The 18,804-nt window shown below is 37.5% G+C and overlaps 2 protein-coding genes across 2 annotated transcripts in view; both read right to left on the bottom strand.

Annotated features, from left to right (window-relative positions):
- Positions 1-18,804, bottom strand: part of LOC134657499 (uncharacterized) — a 486,313-nt gene that overhangs the window by 11,011 nt on the left and 456,498 nt on the right. The window lies entirely within an intron of this gene.
- LOC134657489 (homeobox protein bagpipe-like) lies at positions 833-12,057 on the bottom strand. The gene is made up of 2 exons (XM_063513061.1): positions 11,430-12,057; positions 833-1,740 (listed from the first exon to the last, which is right to left on the bottom strand). The coding sequence occupies exons 1-2, from the start codon at positions 11,701-11,703 to the stop codon at positions 899-901; spliced, it is 1,116 nt and encodes a 371-aa protein (XP_063369131.1). The 5' UTR covers positions 11,704-12,057; the 3' UTR covers positions 833-898.

The raw sequence follows: 18,804 nt of genomic DNA, 5'->3' as shown, positions 1-18,804 counted from the left end.
AAAAACTTGAGTGACAAACAACAGTTTTGCAACATTGTATATTATAAATAATAATTTTGTAACTATGTCCTTTCTAAATGCTACAATTTGAAGTAAATAAAACCAATGAATAAACTGTATTGCACTTTTATTAAACTTTAGTACTATTTACAAACGTGCCGAACTACAACATTTACTCGAACCACTTACATTTAGACTATTTACAATAAACTAAACTTCAACAATATAACTTACCTAGTGCTTACACTTTGGTTACCGTTTCAATCTTTGGTGTAACATTTAAGTACTACATAGAACTAAGAAGTGACATTTGGTAATTCGAGGAACAAAATATATAGACTCTGAGGAGACAATTCAAATTTATTACATTAGGCCCGAGATACACTTGTAAGTTTTACTTTCGTAAGTAGGGACAAAGCTATTTGTAAGAATGAAATAACGGTATTCATCTCTCATTCTGTAGTATAGCTGTGTCCCTACATACGTAAGTAAAAATTACAAGTGTATCTTGGGCATTAGGGTAAGTCCGAGAGCCTTGGCCACGATGGTACAAAAACAGTCTCAAAAATACCTATCGCAATTATTTTACGTCACAAAATAGTAGCTTAGCAATATTTACCCGGCCTGGGATTTAAATAATCAGATATCTCATTCATTTTAACCTATTTACGCGTATTTCTTCCTATGAAACAGAAAAACCGGCAAAGTGATGCTTGGATCAGCTTACGAAATTAGTACGCTATTTCTTTTAACTGAAAAAGAAAAGTTACCTTTTTGCTCATAAAAGTTTCTTTGAATTGAAAATTATATGCATTAACATATACCATACGTGAACAATACAATCGTAATTTCAGAGCCAACACTTATCAAAACACCGTATTCAACTAAATCTAAACATTCAATTTTCTATCTCAATATTACTCGCCAAACTTTCATTACTGTTTTCATTTTCGACATGGGGTTTTTTATCCTTGTCCACCCGCGAATGCTCTCCTCTTTCCTCCCTTTCTCTCTCTTCATGCATTGGCATGCCAAAAGCCGGGTGTCCAGGGTAATACATATAAGAAAGGGGTAAGTTTGGGTAATTTACCCCTAAATGCGGGTAGAGAGACTGTAAAACAGCTTGATTGTAAGATTCTTGAAGTAACGCTTTATACTCAGGGTTTTTAGTGAAATCGACGCCGTAAACGCCAGCAAAGTGTTTTAAGACTGGCGAGCCGTCCAACAAAGACGGCGCAAACGGATTTATCTTCCCCATCATCGGGTTGTACTGCTTTAGATCTGGCAGGCTCGGCTGCGCGTTGTTATTGACGAGAACTTTAACGGCCACTTTCCTGGCGTGGTTCGCGGCGGCCGCTGCCGCTGCCAACATACCATTTTCCTGCATCTGTAGCTGCTTTCTCTTAGTCTTGTATCTTCTGTTTTGAAACCAGATCTTGACTTGAGTCTCTGTTAGTTTGAGACTGACCGCTAAATCGGCTCTTTCGGGCCCGGATAAGTATCTTTGCTGGCTAAATCTCTTTTCTAATTCGTAGACTTGTGCGTGTGAGAAGGCTGCGCGGGAACGTTTTTTTCTGGTCGCGTTTTGTGTGTACTCCATGGGGTAGTTGGGGGTTAGGAGGGGGGAAGTGGGGGGTGTTTTGCGTTCGTAAAGGAAGGGTTTGTAGGCTATGTCAGAGTTGGGGGAGGACGCGCGGCGGACGGGAGAGCCCGTGTTGGATGAGCGGGAGTCGTAGTCATCTGGAACAAGGGAGATTGAGGTTAGATACCGACAAAAACAAGCAAAATTTAAAAAGTACACAATGAAAAAATTAAAACCAAAAAGTATGTACATATATATATCTACAGGGGGATGTTTATTATCTGAAAAACCTAAATGAAACAAAGAGGGAAATTCCATTGTAATGTAATATCGTGCACTCTATATCACTAATGCATATTAACAGCTCACCGCCAGAGAAAAATTGCTTGTGAAAATTGAATTAATAGTCTAGGGTGAAGTAGAATTTCTTTATAATCAAACGCATCAAAATAAATCCAACCCATCACTTGAAAACAAACTACATTTCATTAAAACGAATTAAAGCACTTCATGTTATCGCTTCGGTTAAATAATACAGCGCTATCGATACCCAGCAAGTAACATTCATTACGTAACGAACACTTTTCGAATTGCGAACAAAAGAATGCCGAATCGATAAGATTCTAAATTCAAATTCGCCTATAATTATGCGGCCGTACCAACAATAGCCACGTAATGGAGCATCCACACTAGCGACTAGTGATGTGCGGCGGGAATATACAAGTTCCTGGGAACATTCCATGTTTCCTAAACTGTACTTTTGAATATTTATTTATCTAATACTAGCGACCCGCCCCGGATTCGCACGGGTTAACAAATTATACAAAAACCTTCGTCTTGAATCACTCTATCTATTTAAAAAAACAGCATCAAAATCCGTTGCGTAGTTTTAAAGATCTAAGCATACACTGATTTAAACTTTCACGATTTTTACAACGCGATTAAGTCCCGGTGTACAATTTAATAATCTAAGCATACAGACAGACAGACAGACAGACAGACAGACAGACAGACAGACAGACAGACAGACAGCGGGAAGCGACTCTGTTTTATACTATGTAGTGATAGTGATAAATCCAATTGCCTACAATTATGTTGCCGTACCATCCAACAATCGCCACACACAATAATGACAGTGACGTGCTGCGGGAATTTTTATGTTCCTGGAAATATTATATGTTCCTAAAGATCTATATGTTTGCGTATAGGAAGTCAACATTTTTAAATTGTTTTAATCCAGTTTTTGGTTTGAATGTTATCTTTTGTGCAGCTGCTGTTCCTTTGAGTTTTTCAATATTTTTTCAATATTTATTTAATTATTTATTCTTACGGAACCAAACCGGCAAAAGCAACACACAAATAAAGTAAATTAGATAAGGTCGTACACATTCACAAGTCACACATTTCCACTAATGGATAATAACAATTATGTAGCTCAGAAACTAAAATATTACAATTTAAAACACGCAAAACTTAACTCGAATTGTCGATTTTTACCCAGCAAATAAAAATATGGGAACATTCCCATTAGAGTTACATCACTAACCCACACTAGGGACGTTCGCGATGTCTCCACTTAGCGTCACTTCGCGTGATTACACTCCCTCATTAGGCAAGTGACGAAGTGACGCTTAAAAGCATTATGGACGCATTCAATTTAGTAATTGCTAGTTGTCGCGTGGCGTGAGAATGAGAACGGTTTGAATAAAGAATATAGTTAAAAGTTACTGGGGTTAATGTTTTGGGGAGCTGTGGAAATATTGCGACATTGATATGAATTGGTAAAAGCGTCAGCAATATTGTTTCTATTGAGCGAGTTAAGCGAAGGGTTTCCGTTTTAGCTTGGCCCAAAATGCTTTTATATCGGTGACAATCATTAACAAATGACAAACGAAAGGAAAACGTATATCGGGATGACAGATGCATTGAAAAGTGACAATTTTCATACATTATTTAAGTTTTCTATCAACGATTGTCATCTTGGCTAGGGGCTAGGCCCGGGTTGCATTTCTCATCAAGCGATTCACGTGTAATTTTGTGAAGAGGTTCGATAATTATATATATAGGTACCAATATAGGTTCTAAACTGAAATAAATGCCATATACTCAGTAAAAGTGACCAAGTGATGGATGTCTGAATACTGTTCTACCTTATAGGTGGCCACAGGGGGGGCGCTATAAGCCTCCAGTAAAAAATGCATATATGTACTTGAAAAATTTCGACCTATGCCGCTGTGGCCCGGTGGCCGAATGGCACACAGGCACCTGACGCGGTAGCAGATGACGCTGGTTCGATTCCAGCCTGGAGCACTGGAGGCCTTGGTCACTTTTTCTGAGTATATGACATTTATTTCAGCTTATAATTTATATAGTAGAATATTTCTGGTGATCCACTTATTGTATTTTTTTTCATAATGGGGGATCGGACCCTTTGGGTTTGAGGTACCTACACACAGTACACAGAGCCACTAGCCACTACTAGTTTATTATTTGTTGATTTAATTTATTAAGCCGGAACATACACACACAGCAAAGTATGTCACGATTTGAGTGGCATCCTGTCATAACGGTGTAGTGTGCACGTACTGTTTTTACGCCAAATAAATAATTTCTATTTCTAGCGCTGTTTGAGTTTACCTTTTTTATAGACCGGTATAGAAGATTTTCACTTTGGCATTTTTTTAAGTCGTTCTATATTTTATAATTATGTTTATATTGCCATAAATCTGTGTTTTGTATAATACAATTGGGACACGGCACAAATTCAAACCCATCCAACATTTCTTCGGTCTCAATGACGGTGCGGCCATACCTAGCCCACCTATCTCCACCCTGCACTAGCCGCTAGAGCCACATGTTTTTGTTGTTACTTATTGTTTTTTTAAATTTTGACATTTTTGATAATTAAACGTGATTCATCATATAAAGATTTTATACTTACATAAGTACACTGTAGCGCCTCTGGTATGTTTGCCGAAGCAAGGACAGACGGCTTTGCGGCCGTCATGAGGAAAAGGTGTGCCTCGCTCATGGCCCGTCTGCGCGACAGTCCCAACCGCATTCTGAGCGTGTTTGCAAACCGCTGGGACAACCCTATGTTAGCCCGGTGGACGTCCATGCATGTTGTCAAACACTGCTGACGGTATGTACCTTATATTTTTATTTATTGTTTTAAATTATTTTAAAATGTATACTTATATTTTTATTTATTGTTTTAAATTTTAAATTTTGTGCTAGTTAATAAATTAATAATTAGTTTTAAGTTTCACTAACAAATATGTATGGGCTCTGTCTGAAATAAATGTTATTATTATTATTATTTGTATCTCCTTTTTTGGGATCACGGGCCTATAAATCCCGGTCTTTTGATAGGCTTGCGTGGGGATATAGATCCAACACGTAGAGGCCCTTTGGAGAGTTTTAATGTCATGTAGAACGCCTGCTGGGACCCGTTTACAGGTGCAACAATAGACACCCATGAACCGGTCTCAGCAGGCATTGGGACTATTGTAGAAAAAAGTGAACAGAATACCGGTCTATGGATTGAAGTTTGGTTGGACTATGAGACTGGGCTATTGCAAAGACTTACGGGCACCTGCCATAACAAGGTTTACACAAGTTATCGAGGCAGGTGGTGACTTGCCGCGCACTAGATGGGCCCCTGAAACTGCCGTCGCGAAGACGACCAGGGGCAACATCGGTGTGAGCGGCTCAGGGGTGTCGAGAGGTGTACACCACTTTCTACCCAGTGACTTAAACAGCCACTGTGCCAACTCGCGCTTACGCAAATTTCACTTCCACCCCTGGAGCATATAGCTCTAACGACTCCTCTCTGGACGGCCAATGAAGGCAAGCCAGAGCCGAGAGTCCTGCGGGTTATTATTATTATTATTATAAGTCCTTTCATTTAATTAAAACATCTTACATTAGTATAACTTACTTATTGGAAATTTAAGCACTAAGGTATATGCCTAAGGTATATAATACCTAACTAACATTTTAATATAAATGTGTATAATGTCACCATTTGGAATTAGACAATCATTACCATCCACCAAAGATCATTACCAGCCAGACACCTTCCTTGACAAAGGGCACGGAAAAATACGGTTAGCCGGTAATGATCGGCGACAATTTGCGTAATGCCTCCATTGTCGTCTTATACGCGGTTGGCGTGCGCGGCTGATTGATCCGATTGTGTGGAGCCGGCTTAATGAGTTTGGAGTTTGGCGGTTTCGTTGCCGCTTAGGTGAATTAGTACCTAACCTTAGTAAACTTTTAAAAATGTTATCACCAAACAAAATGTTGTACCTGCATAATTTAACTATACTTGGTCAACATGACAACAACTTGGTCAGACCTTGACAGTAGAAAAAGGCGGCAAATTTGAAAAATGTAGGCGCGAAGGGATATCGTCCCATAGAAAATTTGAATATCGCGCCTTTTTTTACTGACAAGATTTGGTTGACCAGCTATATGTTGATTGATTAAGAATATATGCAAAAGTATTTCGTGGCACTTTTCCGTTTTTCATCTACCTATTCTATTTAATTTTATTTTTGATATATTTTTCTGCTCATTCATATGTTTGTTTTGATCTGTATCATCAGTCGTAAAAGTGCATGGCGACTTTAAATTAATTCATTCATAATTTTTTCCATGCAAATTCGCAGCTCACTATAGTGGGCTCGGGGAACCTTGAGTCCTATGACACTGACAGTTATTCCCACGATACAACCTTGTAGTGGCGTCACCGTTACATTAAAATCAAATTGGCAGTGTCTAAAAATGACACATATGTCGAAAATGGAAACGAGTGTACAAAATACATTAACATATAAATGAACTGACAAACCAACGAACGCGCGTTTAACGGGTAATAAATTATGACAAGAAAATGAAATGTTTGCATTTTTATTTTTCAAAAACTTTCGTTTTTTTACTTAATTTATGCCAAAAACTTAAATCATTACAAAATCAATAACATGACAAGCATAAGAAATGCATATTATATTTTTAAAAACATGTTTACCGATGTGGCTGAATGCAAGTCACGCCTTTGCCTATAAAAAAAGTTACGATATATCGACACGACCCGTCACTAACATGAACTGTCATAGGACTCAAGGTTCCCCGAGCCCACTATAGGTATACCTACTAACGTTTAAGCAGCTTATATGAAAATGATAAGTTAAGACGGCAGGTATAATGAGACATCGTACTTTTTATAGTATATTTGCTGTCCGCACAGTGCTTTACGTGGCATGAGGTTGCCTTTCCACTGAGGCGGAGATGAACGGACGTCCGGGAATCAACCAATAGCATTGTTTATAATCTACATCTCTTCTCTGCTCTGCTAGATTACAGCCAAAGGTATTGGTTGATTCCCGGACGTCTCCACTCATCTATTCTTCATGCTATAATTCTTCACCAAAGAACAACTGCGCTTTCCGGCCCATAGGTCGTGGGTAGGGCTTGCAAATATTCTAAACTTTCAGATATTCGAATATTCGACTTTTTCTGACGACGTATTCGAATATTCGAATAATTATTCGAATATTATAAAAAATAAGAAAAGGAACGAGAAATCGGTTTATTATCGTTTTATTCAAAAGCTTTTTTCACATATTGTTAAAACTAAGGATATTTGGCAGAAATCCACTTAATTGACTAGATTTTATCATCCTACTATTTATAAGATGCCCACATTTATAAAAACTAGTAAAACGCCAAAAATAGACGTATTTAATATTTCTAGATAAACTTATTATAAATGCGTCGTTGCGTGAAATAATATAACTTTAACCATCCAAACACCTAGGTATGTAAGAATTTTTTTTTAGTAGGTAATTATTTTCCGATTTAAATTAACTTGTAATCACTTAGATGCCTGTAAAAAGGCCTTTAATTTCATTGTATTTTGAATCTTTATTGACTTTATTTGTTTTGGCAAGTTATTATTCCTAATGGTCGCCTAATTATATAATATTGGAATATTTAAGGGAAACAGTTAGTTGAGTACTGGGTGGATTATTCGTCAGCTAAAGGTGCATGGTTAGATTACCAAGTTGGGCAGGTTTGGTATGATTAAATTTGAGAATTGCGATAAGTGGCAAGGTTTAGACTTCAAAAATTCGCTTAACGCGCATAACGTACGCTTGTACTGAATAAACAGAATGACCCTTTAACTTAAAACTTACGCACCGTAAAAATAACATACTTTTTGATTTCGTTTTCTTTTAAATTGAGTTAGGTTTCACTGTATTCACGAAGTCTATCGAGAGGAATACAGTAAAAATATTATTTCCTTCGTATTTGGGTACCTACCGTTCCTCATTCACTGTAAATACCCGTAAAACACACAGAAACTGTAACTACAGCAGATGACATAGATTTTTTATAGTAATAAAAAATATTCGAATATTCGAAACCTGAGCGGCCGAATATTCGAATATCAAAACAGGTCGAATATTCGACAAATTCGAATATTCGAATATTCGAATTGCAAGCCCTAGTCGTGGGTCGTGGGTTCGAACCCCGGCGTAGCAAGAATATAATACAATACAAATACTCTTTATTGCACACCTCAATAAAAAAAAAACAATACAGAAATCTAGTTTCAATAAATATTGATTGTTTTGTTCTTTCTGTTAAAATCAAGAATAATTTGCCAATAAAAATAATCGACAAATAACACAAAAAAAATTATCAATAGGTACCTACCATCATCTATTTTAGGTAGGCATCTACGACTGTCTTACGTTTATGTTTCGGGAACATATTAGGTAAGTATCTAACTGCCGTATTCGAACTTCAAGATATTCACAAGAGACGACACGTACTAGATCCATTCTAGATACGTTATAGTTTAGATTTCAACTAGTTCTCTTTTGCAGCGCAATTCGGGCAACCATGTCACTTTTACGATAGATCGTGTAAGATATCTATTAGATGTGAATTAGATCTCTAAGTAATATCTTGTGGAAATCGTTCAAGAGTATCTCCAGAATCGCGGAAATGTCAAATTTGACAGGTTAGATCTTAAACATATCGTTATCGTATCTTGGAGATGTCTAAAAGATATCTAATAGATGTCTATTATAAAATCCGAATCGGGCCCTAAGTAGGTAAATGGTTATCGTTTCACTGAAACCGTAGTATGGTTATAAGATATGATGGCAAGATGAATTTGATGATAAAGTAACCACAGCTATTTTTTGCAAATCGGCGCGGCGGTTTTATCTCTATTCGTTTATTTTTAAAGAGTTTTGTAGGGTAGGGTTAGATTTTTTTTCAGGGTCCGGATGTTACTTAAGAATTGTTCATGTTCATAACATTCAGTCACTTTAAAAATCTAACTTACAATTATGTAGATAGGTCTACCCAATTAGATCGCGGACATACCCTTTTAAGCCCCACGGTCCCACTAATTAACTTATCAATGAAGTTCAAGTAATTTTCACCGAAGAGAATTACATCACTTTCACTTGGAACAGAGTTGCATTTGGTTCCATTCGATTTTAAAATAAGAAGCATTATCCTATAACTTTATTTCATGGAGGCCTTTGCCGACAGGCACACTGAACTAAGAGACTTCATATTATAAATTAACATCCAACACTAATTTACTCCTACAAAATGAAACAAGTTCAGAACAAAGGGCTACCTATATAGATAGACAGATAACTTTATTTCATAACATCTTGTCATTTAGGGTTTGGGAATAAACGTGATACCTATTATAATACTGATAACCAACAAGGTCGAATCCAGTTTATAACATGAAACAGAGAATATTTAATCGTGGAAAATGGGAAAAACTGAAATTATTATTATTATTCTCTTTATTTATTTATCATCTTAAGTTAGGTTATTTTATAATATGGATATAAAAATAAAATACAAAAACACTTACAAAAACAATACAAAATACGTATAAACATATTATAAAAAAACCTAACCTAGGGTGCCGCCAGCAGCGGGGCAAGGCCCAAGCTGCCGGTGGTCAGGGCTGCAGAGAGAGGAACCGGCGGACTATCCGCGCCGTGTCCAAGATCACCGCCTTCTGCATCTGACCCTTGATCCAACCACCTAGCGAGAGTCTCTCAAGATGTTGGTCGAGACTCTTCGCTATTAGACCGTTCGCTGAAACAACTATCGGGACAATGATCGTCGAATCAACATCCCACATGGCGGTTATCTCGTGAGCCAAGTCTAGGTACTTACTAGACTTATCCTTCTCGGCTTTCACGAGATTCTCATCATGGGGGATGGTGATGTCAACGAGCACGGCCCGGCGCTGCGATCGATCTATTATCACAATGTCAGGCTTATTGGCTACAATAGTCCTGTCAGTTATTATTATTATTGTTATTATTATTTTTAATCTATTTATTTAAAAGAAGCCTTTATCAGAAAGACATGTCGGCTCCGTTGGACCTCTATAACAAAGAATTTCAACAAGTGTTACTAAACAAAAACATCAAAAAAACTGTACACAAATATAGCACTTTTTGACAGTGGTTCCGCCAATATAGATTGGAAAACCCCAATATTCGTTACTGTATAATCCCTACCTTGAAATAGTTGCGCCCTCTTGTCTCGAGTCCGGACACATTCCATTAGGAAGTGATGTACATCCTCGACAGAGTCGCATATATCGCAGTTGGGCGACTCGGCTTTCCTCATCAGATGAGCAATAGTTATTTGTACAACTAGAGATCAAAGTTTGATATTTCTTCGAGTGCTTATTTTGAGTCCCGTGCAAGCGAAAGATTCTATAATAGATTCACGAGCGTAGCGAGTGAATCTAATTTAGAATCTTGAGCGTAGTAAGGGACTCAAAAGCGCACGAGATGTAAATAACTTTGATCTCGTGTAGTACACAACATTTTTCACCTCAGCAGTGAGAACATATTAGAGAACCCGAAAAATGTATTCCTTCTTCATCACTTACCTCTATTCACTCATGTTTTCTTAAGATATACCAACAATTAAATGTTCACCTCAGCAGCTCGAACAAGGGTACTTTGCTACTTAGAAACAGTGAGCAAAATCGCATTTTGCTCACTGAGTGAGCAAAATCGCATTTTGCTCATTTTGTCTCACTCAGTGAGCAAAATGCGATTTTGCTCACTGTTTTTAAGTAGCAAAGTACCCTTGTTCGAGCTGCTGAGGTGAAAACATATTTAATGGAATGTGACCGGATCGAAGCCTATGAGCACGTACAATTTTCGCCCGGTCTAAGTCAGCCACTTCCCACCAGGGTATCCGAGGAGGCTCACATTGAATAGTCTTGTACCAGATTCCTTTCTCTTGCGATCTTTCATCAAAGAACTCCTTCCAGCGACCATACATTTTTCCTTTATACTGAGCGACTATTTCTGAGAAATCTGGAGCGACATCAACCTCAGTTCTTTGAAAGAACAGTTCCTCAGTGAAATTATAATAAGATATAGGTACTTATGTGCTCCATGTTCATAAGAACATTAAGAACCCTTTATTAGGCACGGAACATTACTTATTCTTAGGAACCTCGAGGACTATTTTATAGTGATAGTGTCAAAGTCTTAAAATATCTACCTACCTACTCTTTGACCTTTTGTGAGGGGAAATAAACAAATAATTTTATATAGTAAGTATACCTAAGATGTAGGTAACGTAGCATAGGTAGGTATGGTACGTGACATTTACCTAACTAGGAACATTACCGAAAAATGAATTTCGCAACACTTATTTTCTTTAAAATTCCATTAAAATTCTTGTATAATTTGTACGTTTCCCTGTCTATAATATCACCCTAAAAGGGCCTAAAATTAATAAAATTTTAATAAAAATGAGCACTTACCAGAAAGTTCAGTGACCGGGTAATGCTTCCTCGACATATCCAAAGCACCGTCTTCATAATCCCTGTAGTGGCATTCATCGTAGTACATTTTTGTTCCTTCCTTCTTGAAATCCTCCTTGTAACCTCCCGGCTTCGCGTAACTCTTCGCGCCAAAACTGTCCATTCCATTTTCAAATTCACTTTTTTCCTTCGTCAAAATGTCGTTGATCGAAAACGGCGTCGTTATTTTTTCACACTCTTGCAATGTCATAGAGTTCTTTAAATTGGAATCCATTTTTAAAACAATCACGCACCACCTCACCACAAAGCGTTTCTCAAACGAATAAACTTTGCGTGATAGATAGCCCGCCTGTTTGATGGGTTTAAGCTTTAGAAAGAGACGGCAAATTCAAACGGTACTTTGAATATTGTGGGGAAGAAAGGGATGAACGGTTTTCGGGGCGGTCGTTTTTTAAAAAAGCTTCTGAAGTAGCATAAGTAGTGGGGATCGGAGAGTTTTTCTTGAAGATGTTTACGTGAAATGCGATTTGATCGCTTCGGTCACATGCGGGCAGTGACGATGGCGTGAATTGGTTCGTGTTGAACGTGATTACATGTTCATTAGTCTAGGTAAAATTCGGTTCGTTGTTTTTTTCTGTTCCCTAATTTTTTGTGACGAAGTGGATTTTTTAAAAATAAGAAATACTGAGTACGTCTTTTTTTTGTTCTTTCTCTCGTATATATAGGGTATTCTTCTTTCAATAAACCAATTTGTTAATTTTGCACTACCTACTAGAAGACGACAATAATAACGTAATCGAGTGGTATTTTCTTAAATCATAGGTAGGTATATGACTTATGTTTCTTTCATATAGGTAAGTATGATATCTATTTCAGTTTGAAATAAGTGTGGCGTGTTAATACCTGACTGAAACAGCTAGACCTTAGCCTGGCAACACCACCCCCCGACACGCCATCTTTCTTCAGAGACTGTCAGTCGATAGACATCTACGTAAAATAAATATATTATATTTTGCTAATCAAACTAAATTAGTATTCATTCAGTCAGCTTGAATCTAGCGCCTACTTTCATAGTTGTTGTGCATTATTTTCTAACAGACCATCCGAATTCGGTTCGTTACATGTCTTCCGTCCCTATCGTCGGCAAATAAGTATACAAATAATATATCTATCTATACAATAATCTATAGGTATCTACCTATTTCGGCTCCAATTATGTACTTACATACCTAATCGATAATGGTAAGTACCTAATTATTTCATAAAAAACTGACTGAGTGAATAATATCTAAGTACAGGTAGTTTAGTAGTTTATTACCTATATTTAGTTTAATTGCTTTAATAGGAATATGAGGATTGATGTTTTTGCCATCTTAGGTACCTATCACAAGTTGAAAGTTGAAAGTAAGTGACTGTTGAAAAATCAGTCGGCAATAAAAGCTTGTATTTTACAAATCAGCTATAAAGCTGATTGAAATCTAAGCTCCATATTTGTAAAACTGTAGGTAACATTTTTTTATCATTCTTTCAAAACAGAACAGTTACATGCTTTAATGCCACTTTTTCCCCTACAAAACATAATAATCAGGTCGAATTTAAAACGTTTTATTTCAGACTCAAAATATCCTTACCTACGTACGTACCTACTTACATATAAAAACAAATACAATTTATCATACAAAAAAACCTAAACCACCTACCTATAATAGATTATCGAATTGATCTACGAAATATGGCTACCAAAGACCCTATTAAAGGGCGACACCAAGATCTTATCTCATCGAGTGGCCAATTCTCATCAACCGCTCCCGCCCACGAACAAACTTCCTAAGACGCTGTTATCGCCTCGCTTTGCAATAAGTGCTTGACAAGTATCCATCCATCCCTTTTACTCCTACCTTCATGAACACTCCGTCTCTCGCTCCGTCCCTTTCGCGCCCTAGAACCCCATTTAAATTAACCAATAGCAACGCGCGCGGTCTGCGGTTGACCAATAAAAGAAGTGGGCTTCGCTCAAGTGTCAATAATAAATTTTCTTTTAATTTGCTTTTATCTTTGAATTTGGAACGATTATTCGTTTTATTAACGGTCATTAGGGATGGTTAGGAGTTATTTGTGATTAATGTAACTGTAGTAAATGAAGCGTTGTTATTGCTAATTATTTTAGGTTAAGATTTTCTTGTATTTTTTCTGCTTATGGAAAAGTAAAATATTGCGACAAAATACCTACCTAAGCTTCTTGGTTTTAAAACAATTGAATGAGTAGGTAGATATTGCGCTAGTTTCCGTCCATGCTCTAGTTTTCGTCCACTTGACAGATTCGCAAATAATATTCAATTCAATTCAATTTATTTATTTAAAAGACAACAATGGCCCATAATGGTTAGTAACAATTAAGATTAAAAACTAAGTGTTAGTGGAACAAAAATAGAAAGCGATTTACAACATACACATACACAGACAGCAATAACTTAATCTATCACCTAGTAGCGGTTATGACACACTCAAAATGCCGCATTATAGGTGAGTCCAGGGCCGGATTAAGCATGTCGGGGCCCCTAGGCAGTGCAATGCTCGGGGCCCCCTTACAGTTAATTCTGCATACATAAGTTCAGTTGTTCAGTACAGGGAAGTAAGTTTGCGGTTGCGTAATGAGAACCTTCAGGTGTCGGTTGACCGATCCGAACATGCCGAGCGATGTCTTTTTCGCTCTAACGTGGACATAAAGGTTTTTTATATTATTTTTTGCCGATTCCTCCTTGCGTCCGGTGTGGGGAGAGCTCTTTTTTTCTCAATAAGTAGTTAAATATTTTGCGAGGCTGAAAAGCGATATTTTACATGATTATTCATTAACCAGTCAAACTAGCATGTAAGTACAGGGTAAATCGGAAAAGCAATGAAAATCGAATTTTTTTGTGAAAAAATTGTGAAAGCGTGTTAAAAAAGCCTAAAAATCCGAAGTTACCCAGTGAGGCGAGCTTTCATGCGAGGTCAAAGCCGTGCTTCAGGATAAGCTCAGCTAGATCACAGACGCCAACCAATGTCCATTGTATTAAAAAGCGAGACCGCAGGCCGAGCTTGGCGCAGCGAGGCCAAAGGCTAAGCTAAAGAAGAGATTTGGTAGACGAACCAAAAATTGAGGTAAAAAGTGAGGCTGAAGGTCGAGCTCAGCAATCTCCACATACTTAACAAGCCCGAACCGTACTTATAACCAGCGAGGTGAGCTTTCATGCGAGGCAAAAGGCTAAGCTTCTGAAATCAATGTTTATATTAGTTAAAAAGCTACGCCGAAGGTTGAGCTGTAAGAAAGCAGCGCTCTGATGCGAACCAATCGTCAAATGTTACTCAACAATATATGTGTCATACAAGAGTTACTCGGAGGGCCGAAGTTTCATTAATGAGGTTTTAGGCCTTCGGGAGCCTGAAATTCGAGCTCGATTTACAGACTTTAAAAGCTATAAAATAACATAATTTACATAATCAGTTGATGATTGTGTGTCTGAGAAACTGATATTGGACATTAGGTATAAGTAGGTACCATAAAAAAATATTTATGAATTTTGGCCATATGAAACACATTTTTTTTGGCGCGCGCGGGGCCGCCGGGGCCCCCTAGTCGAGGCGGGGCCCATAGGCAGTTGCCTACTCTGCCTTAGGGTTAATCCGGCCCTGGGTGAGTCGTATCGGTCCGCTACAGTAGTCAGGATGGGGTTGGAGCTGGCACGCACTCTGCAGAGCAACGAGGCAACTCTCTTTCGTATTACGGCATAGTAGTCATCCGTGCGAGCTTGTGCAAACATGCCTGATGCGCTGCAGAAACGGGACAGCCCCAACAACATCCTGAAACCATTATTATATTGGACGCGCTGGGAACTGATGGTCTTCTGCGTCTTTATATTTGATTTGTAATTTTCTACTTGCGAAATATATTTTTTATGTAGATAGGTAGATACATATATTGTTTTGACATTAAGGATTGCAATACGTATAAATTTGTGCAGCAATGTAGGTTTATATTCAAAATTCCTCAAGTGGACGAAAACTAGAGCTGGACGAAAACTAACGCACCTACCCTAGGTATATATGTATACAGTCAGTACTCAGTAGGACATAGATATAGCCATTTTCCCATGTACGAAAAATACATTATTTGGTGGTAAGTGGTAGATTTGTGCAAGATTGTCCCGTTGTTTAAATTAATTATTTAGTTTAAGTAGTTATAATAGGTAGTGTGCAAAAAAACAAACATGCATTGTATGTACCTACTTATTGATATCAAATAAATTTTCCTAATTTTTTTACCACGACGGTGGCAAAAAACCGTATATGGTGTGGACAGTGGAAGTTAACGAAACCTATAGCTGATGGGTAGATGTGGCCACGGGCGCCCTGTACATACACTCTTGGTAACGGTCGGTCACAAATGAATGAGCTACGAGCGGTCGGGTTGAGCTGGAGCAAGGCCAGAAGGGTCGCTGAAGATAGGACGGCGTGACGCGAGCTTGTGAAGGCCCTTTACACCTCTGGGGTGCCATAGGACAACATAGGCAGATGTGTGCAACTCTATGGGTGTTACACGAGCGTTGCCGGCCCTAAAAACCTGTAGGTAAATTATTTTAAAGAACCCACTTGTTCGAAATTATTTCGTCAGGGTAATACTGACGAATCCCACTTGCGCTTGTTTGTCCGGTCGATATTAATCGACAAAGCGCTGAAGTGGACACGCGGGTGATATTACATTACATACACGATCAGAGCAGGATAACATAGACCTATGTGCGAGTAGAGTGGACTACTTAAAACTGGAGAATCCCACTTGCCCTTGTTTGACCGGTCGATATTACTCGACAAAACGCTGAAGTGGGCAGCCGGATTATATTACATTACATTGATTACATAGGTACACGAGCAGAGGCGGCAGGATAATATAGACCTATGTGCATATAGAGTAGACCAACGATATATAGTAAGAGGGTGATATTACATATACTTAGGTATATAAGATCAGATCAGGCTGATCAGACTCCAGAATATTAGGATACTAACAGGATAAGTACTAAGAGAATAGCTCTACGTCTGATATTACGGGTTATTCCCACTAGTTACCACCAAGTTCTTACCAGTGGTAACTACTGGGAATTTTTTTCCCACCTTTTACCACTGGTAACTACTGGGAAAAATAATTCCCAGTAGTTACCACCAACTCGGTTTGGTGGTAACTAGTGGGAATTTTTATTCCCAGTAGTTACCACCAAAATTTTGTTAGAGTTAAATACTAATAAAAACAGTATAAAAAAATAAAAAATAAATATAGAGTGATTTAATAAATCGTTATTAAGTCGATTAGTGTTTTAGTAAACTGCCTTAAAAGTGACGAAAAAATATTGAAACAGTTTAACGGGTACTAGTACAAAAACTATAATATATGCAAGGATACATTTAATAATCCATTTAAATTATTTTTAAGTGATTTTATTCGGTAATTCAAAATCACTCTATATTTATACTATACTATTTTATACTGTTAAACTAACTATCAAAACTTTAATAAATAAACTATAAACTATTCTATTGAATAAACTATCTTTTATCTTATCTTATCTTTATCTGTTTTTATTAGTATTTAACTGTAACAAAATTTTGGTGGTAACTACTGGGAATAATTTTTCCCAGTAGTTACCAGTGGTAAAAGGTGGGAAAAAAATTCCCAGTAGTTACCACTGGTAACAACTTGGTGGTAACTAGTGGGAATAACCCGAGATTACCTACGTGCGACTACAAGCTGTGAAAGTTGTATACTGATGACCAGGCCTCGGAGTTTTTTTAGCACGGTAAGACTAAGGAGAGCTATGGAGTCTTTGTTAACATTAAAATTAAGTTCATACTCATACTCATCCTCATTAATTAAGTACAAGTAAATTATGTACAGCTCTAGACCTAATAAATATCAGCGATCATCACAATAACGAAATACGTAACTATATATTCATGACATAATGTGACATCTGATTTACTCATACACATATTTAGGTAAAGAGGTTTAATCATAAGTGGCCTATCACTTAAAAAAGTACTTAAGACATGCAATATGGGTAATATAATAATATTAACATACACATATACATATTATTACTTTTTTATAATATAACATTTAATTAAATATATGTAAACAGAATTAATTACATATAAGTAGTCTAAGTATTTATAAAACGATTCGGACGAACTTAATTAATGAGGATGAGTATGAGTATGAATTTAATTTTAATGTTAACAAAGACTCCATAGCTCTCCTTAGTCTTACCGTGCTAAAAAAACTCCGAGGCCTGCTGATGACGTGGGTAATCTGTACAATATTACATTACATACGATCTCCAGACAGACTGGACAATGCGTTAGATGTGAGCGTAAAAACGTACCTAAACGGAAATAATAGCGATTACCTACAACTCAAGTCACGCTCACAGCGTTGCCATACCATCTAGGTTACCTATGGCAACTAGGTCAAGACCCAGAACAGGGGTCGTTACCCCTTACCTTCAGAATTTTTAAAACGTATAATTTATTATATCTTAAAATCAATCGATCCTTATCCTTTTCTTTTATTGGCAAAAAACAGAGAGGGAAGAAATAATTAAAAATACGAATTATAAAAACGGCGTCTACAATTTTTCGTTTGGCCCCTCTACAGTCGTGTATATTCATAGGTCTGTGGGCGCTAAGTGTTATCCGAAGTGGTCGTAAGTGGTGTTTGCGGCCGATGGTATTGGTATACGGTATACCGACATTATAGATCGGTAATGATTCGGATCATTCGGGATAAGTGCTTTTTAATTACCGTTTTGTGGTGAAAGGGGTATTTTAAGGGGTTTATATGAGTGTTCAAACGAGCAAATAAAGCCTAATCAGGTCAGATGTTTAGAATGATCTATACGTGCTCTGGTCAAGCTTAAATTTAAGGATGACTCACGCAAGACAAGAACTGCACGGGTCCGGGCCGAGGCAAGCGACACTTCATTTTCTATGACAGGTGGCCGTTGATCACACGTGATGCTTTCTATAGAAAACGAAGTGTCGGATGCCCCGGGCGGGCCGGACCCAAAAGGATTCAAAAGTAACGGATCAGACTACGCGTCACTACGTGTATATTTTGAGATAGATGAAGTAGGTACTTACCTATGTGTATTTGGAAAAGTTAACGCACACATTCGCAGCGAATACAAATCCAATAATTCCAAAAATAAAAAGTGATTCAACTCAAACCACAAAGAGCAATTAAAACGGGCTAATTACCGACTTCCGCTCTTCGGCTTCAAACAAATCAATAACAAGATCAAATCAAACGTTCGCAAGTGCATTCATATATCTGTTATTATCG

Source organism: Cydia amplana, chromosome 20 (assembly GCF_948474715.1).
Source record: "Cydia amplana chromosome 20, ilCydAmpl1.1, whole genome shotgun sequence".
NCBI lineage: Eukaryota > Metazoa > Arthropoda > Insecta > Lepidoptera > Tortricidae > Cydia > Cydia amplana.
The sequence above is the reverse complement of the archived record's forward strand: the minus strand, read 5'-3'. Positions and strand labels throughout refer to the sequence as shown.

Coding starts and splice junctions, on each gene's coding strand:
- LOC134657489 (XM_063513061.1), bottom strand. CDS start 11,703: ATGGATTCCAATTTAAAGAACTCTATGACATTGCAAGAGTGTGAAAAA. Junction 1,741..11,429: donor CCCGGTCACTGAACTTTCTG/GTAAGTGCTCAT, acceptor CCCTTGTTCCAG/ATGACTACGACTCCCGCTCA.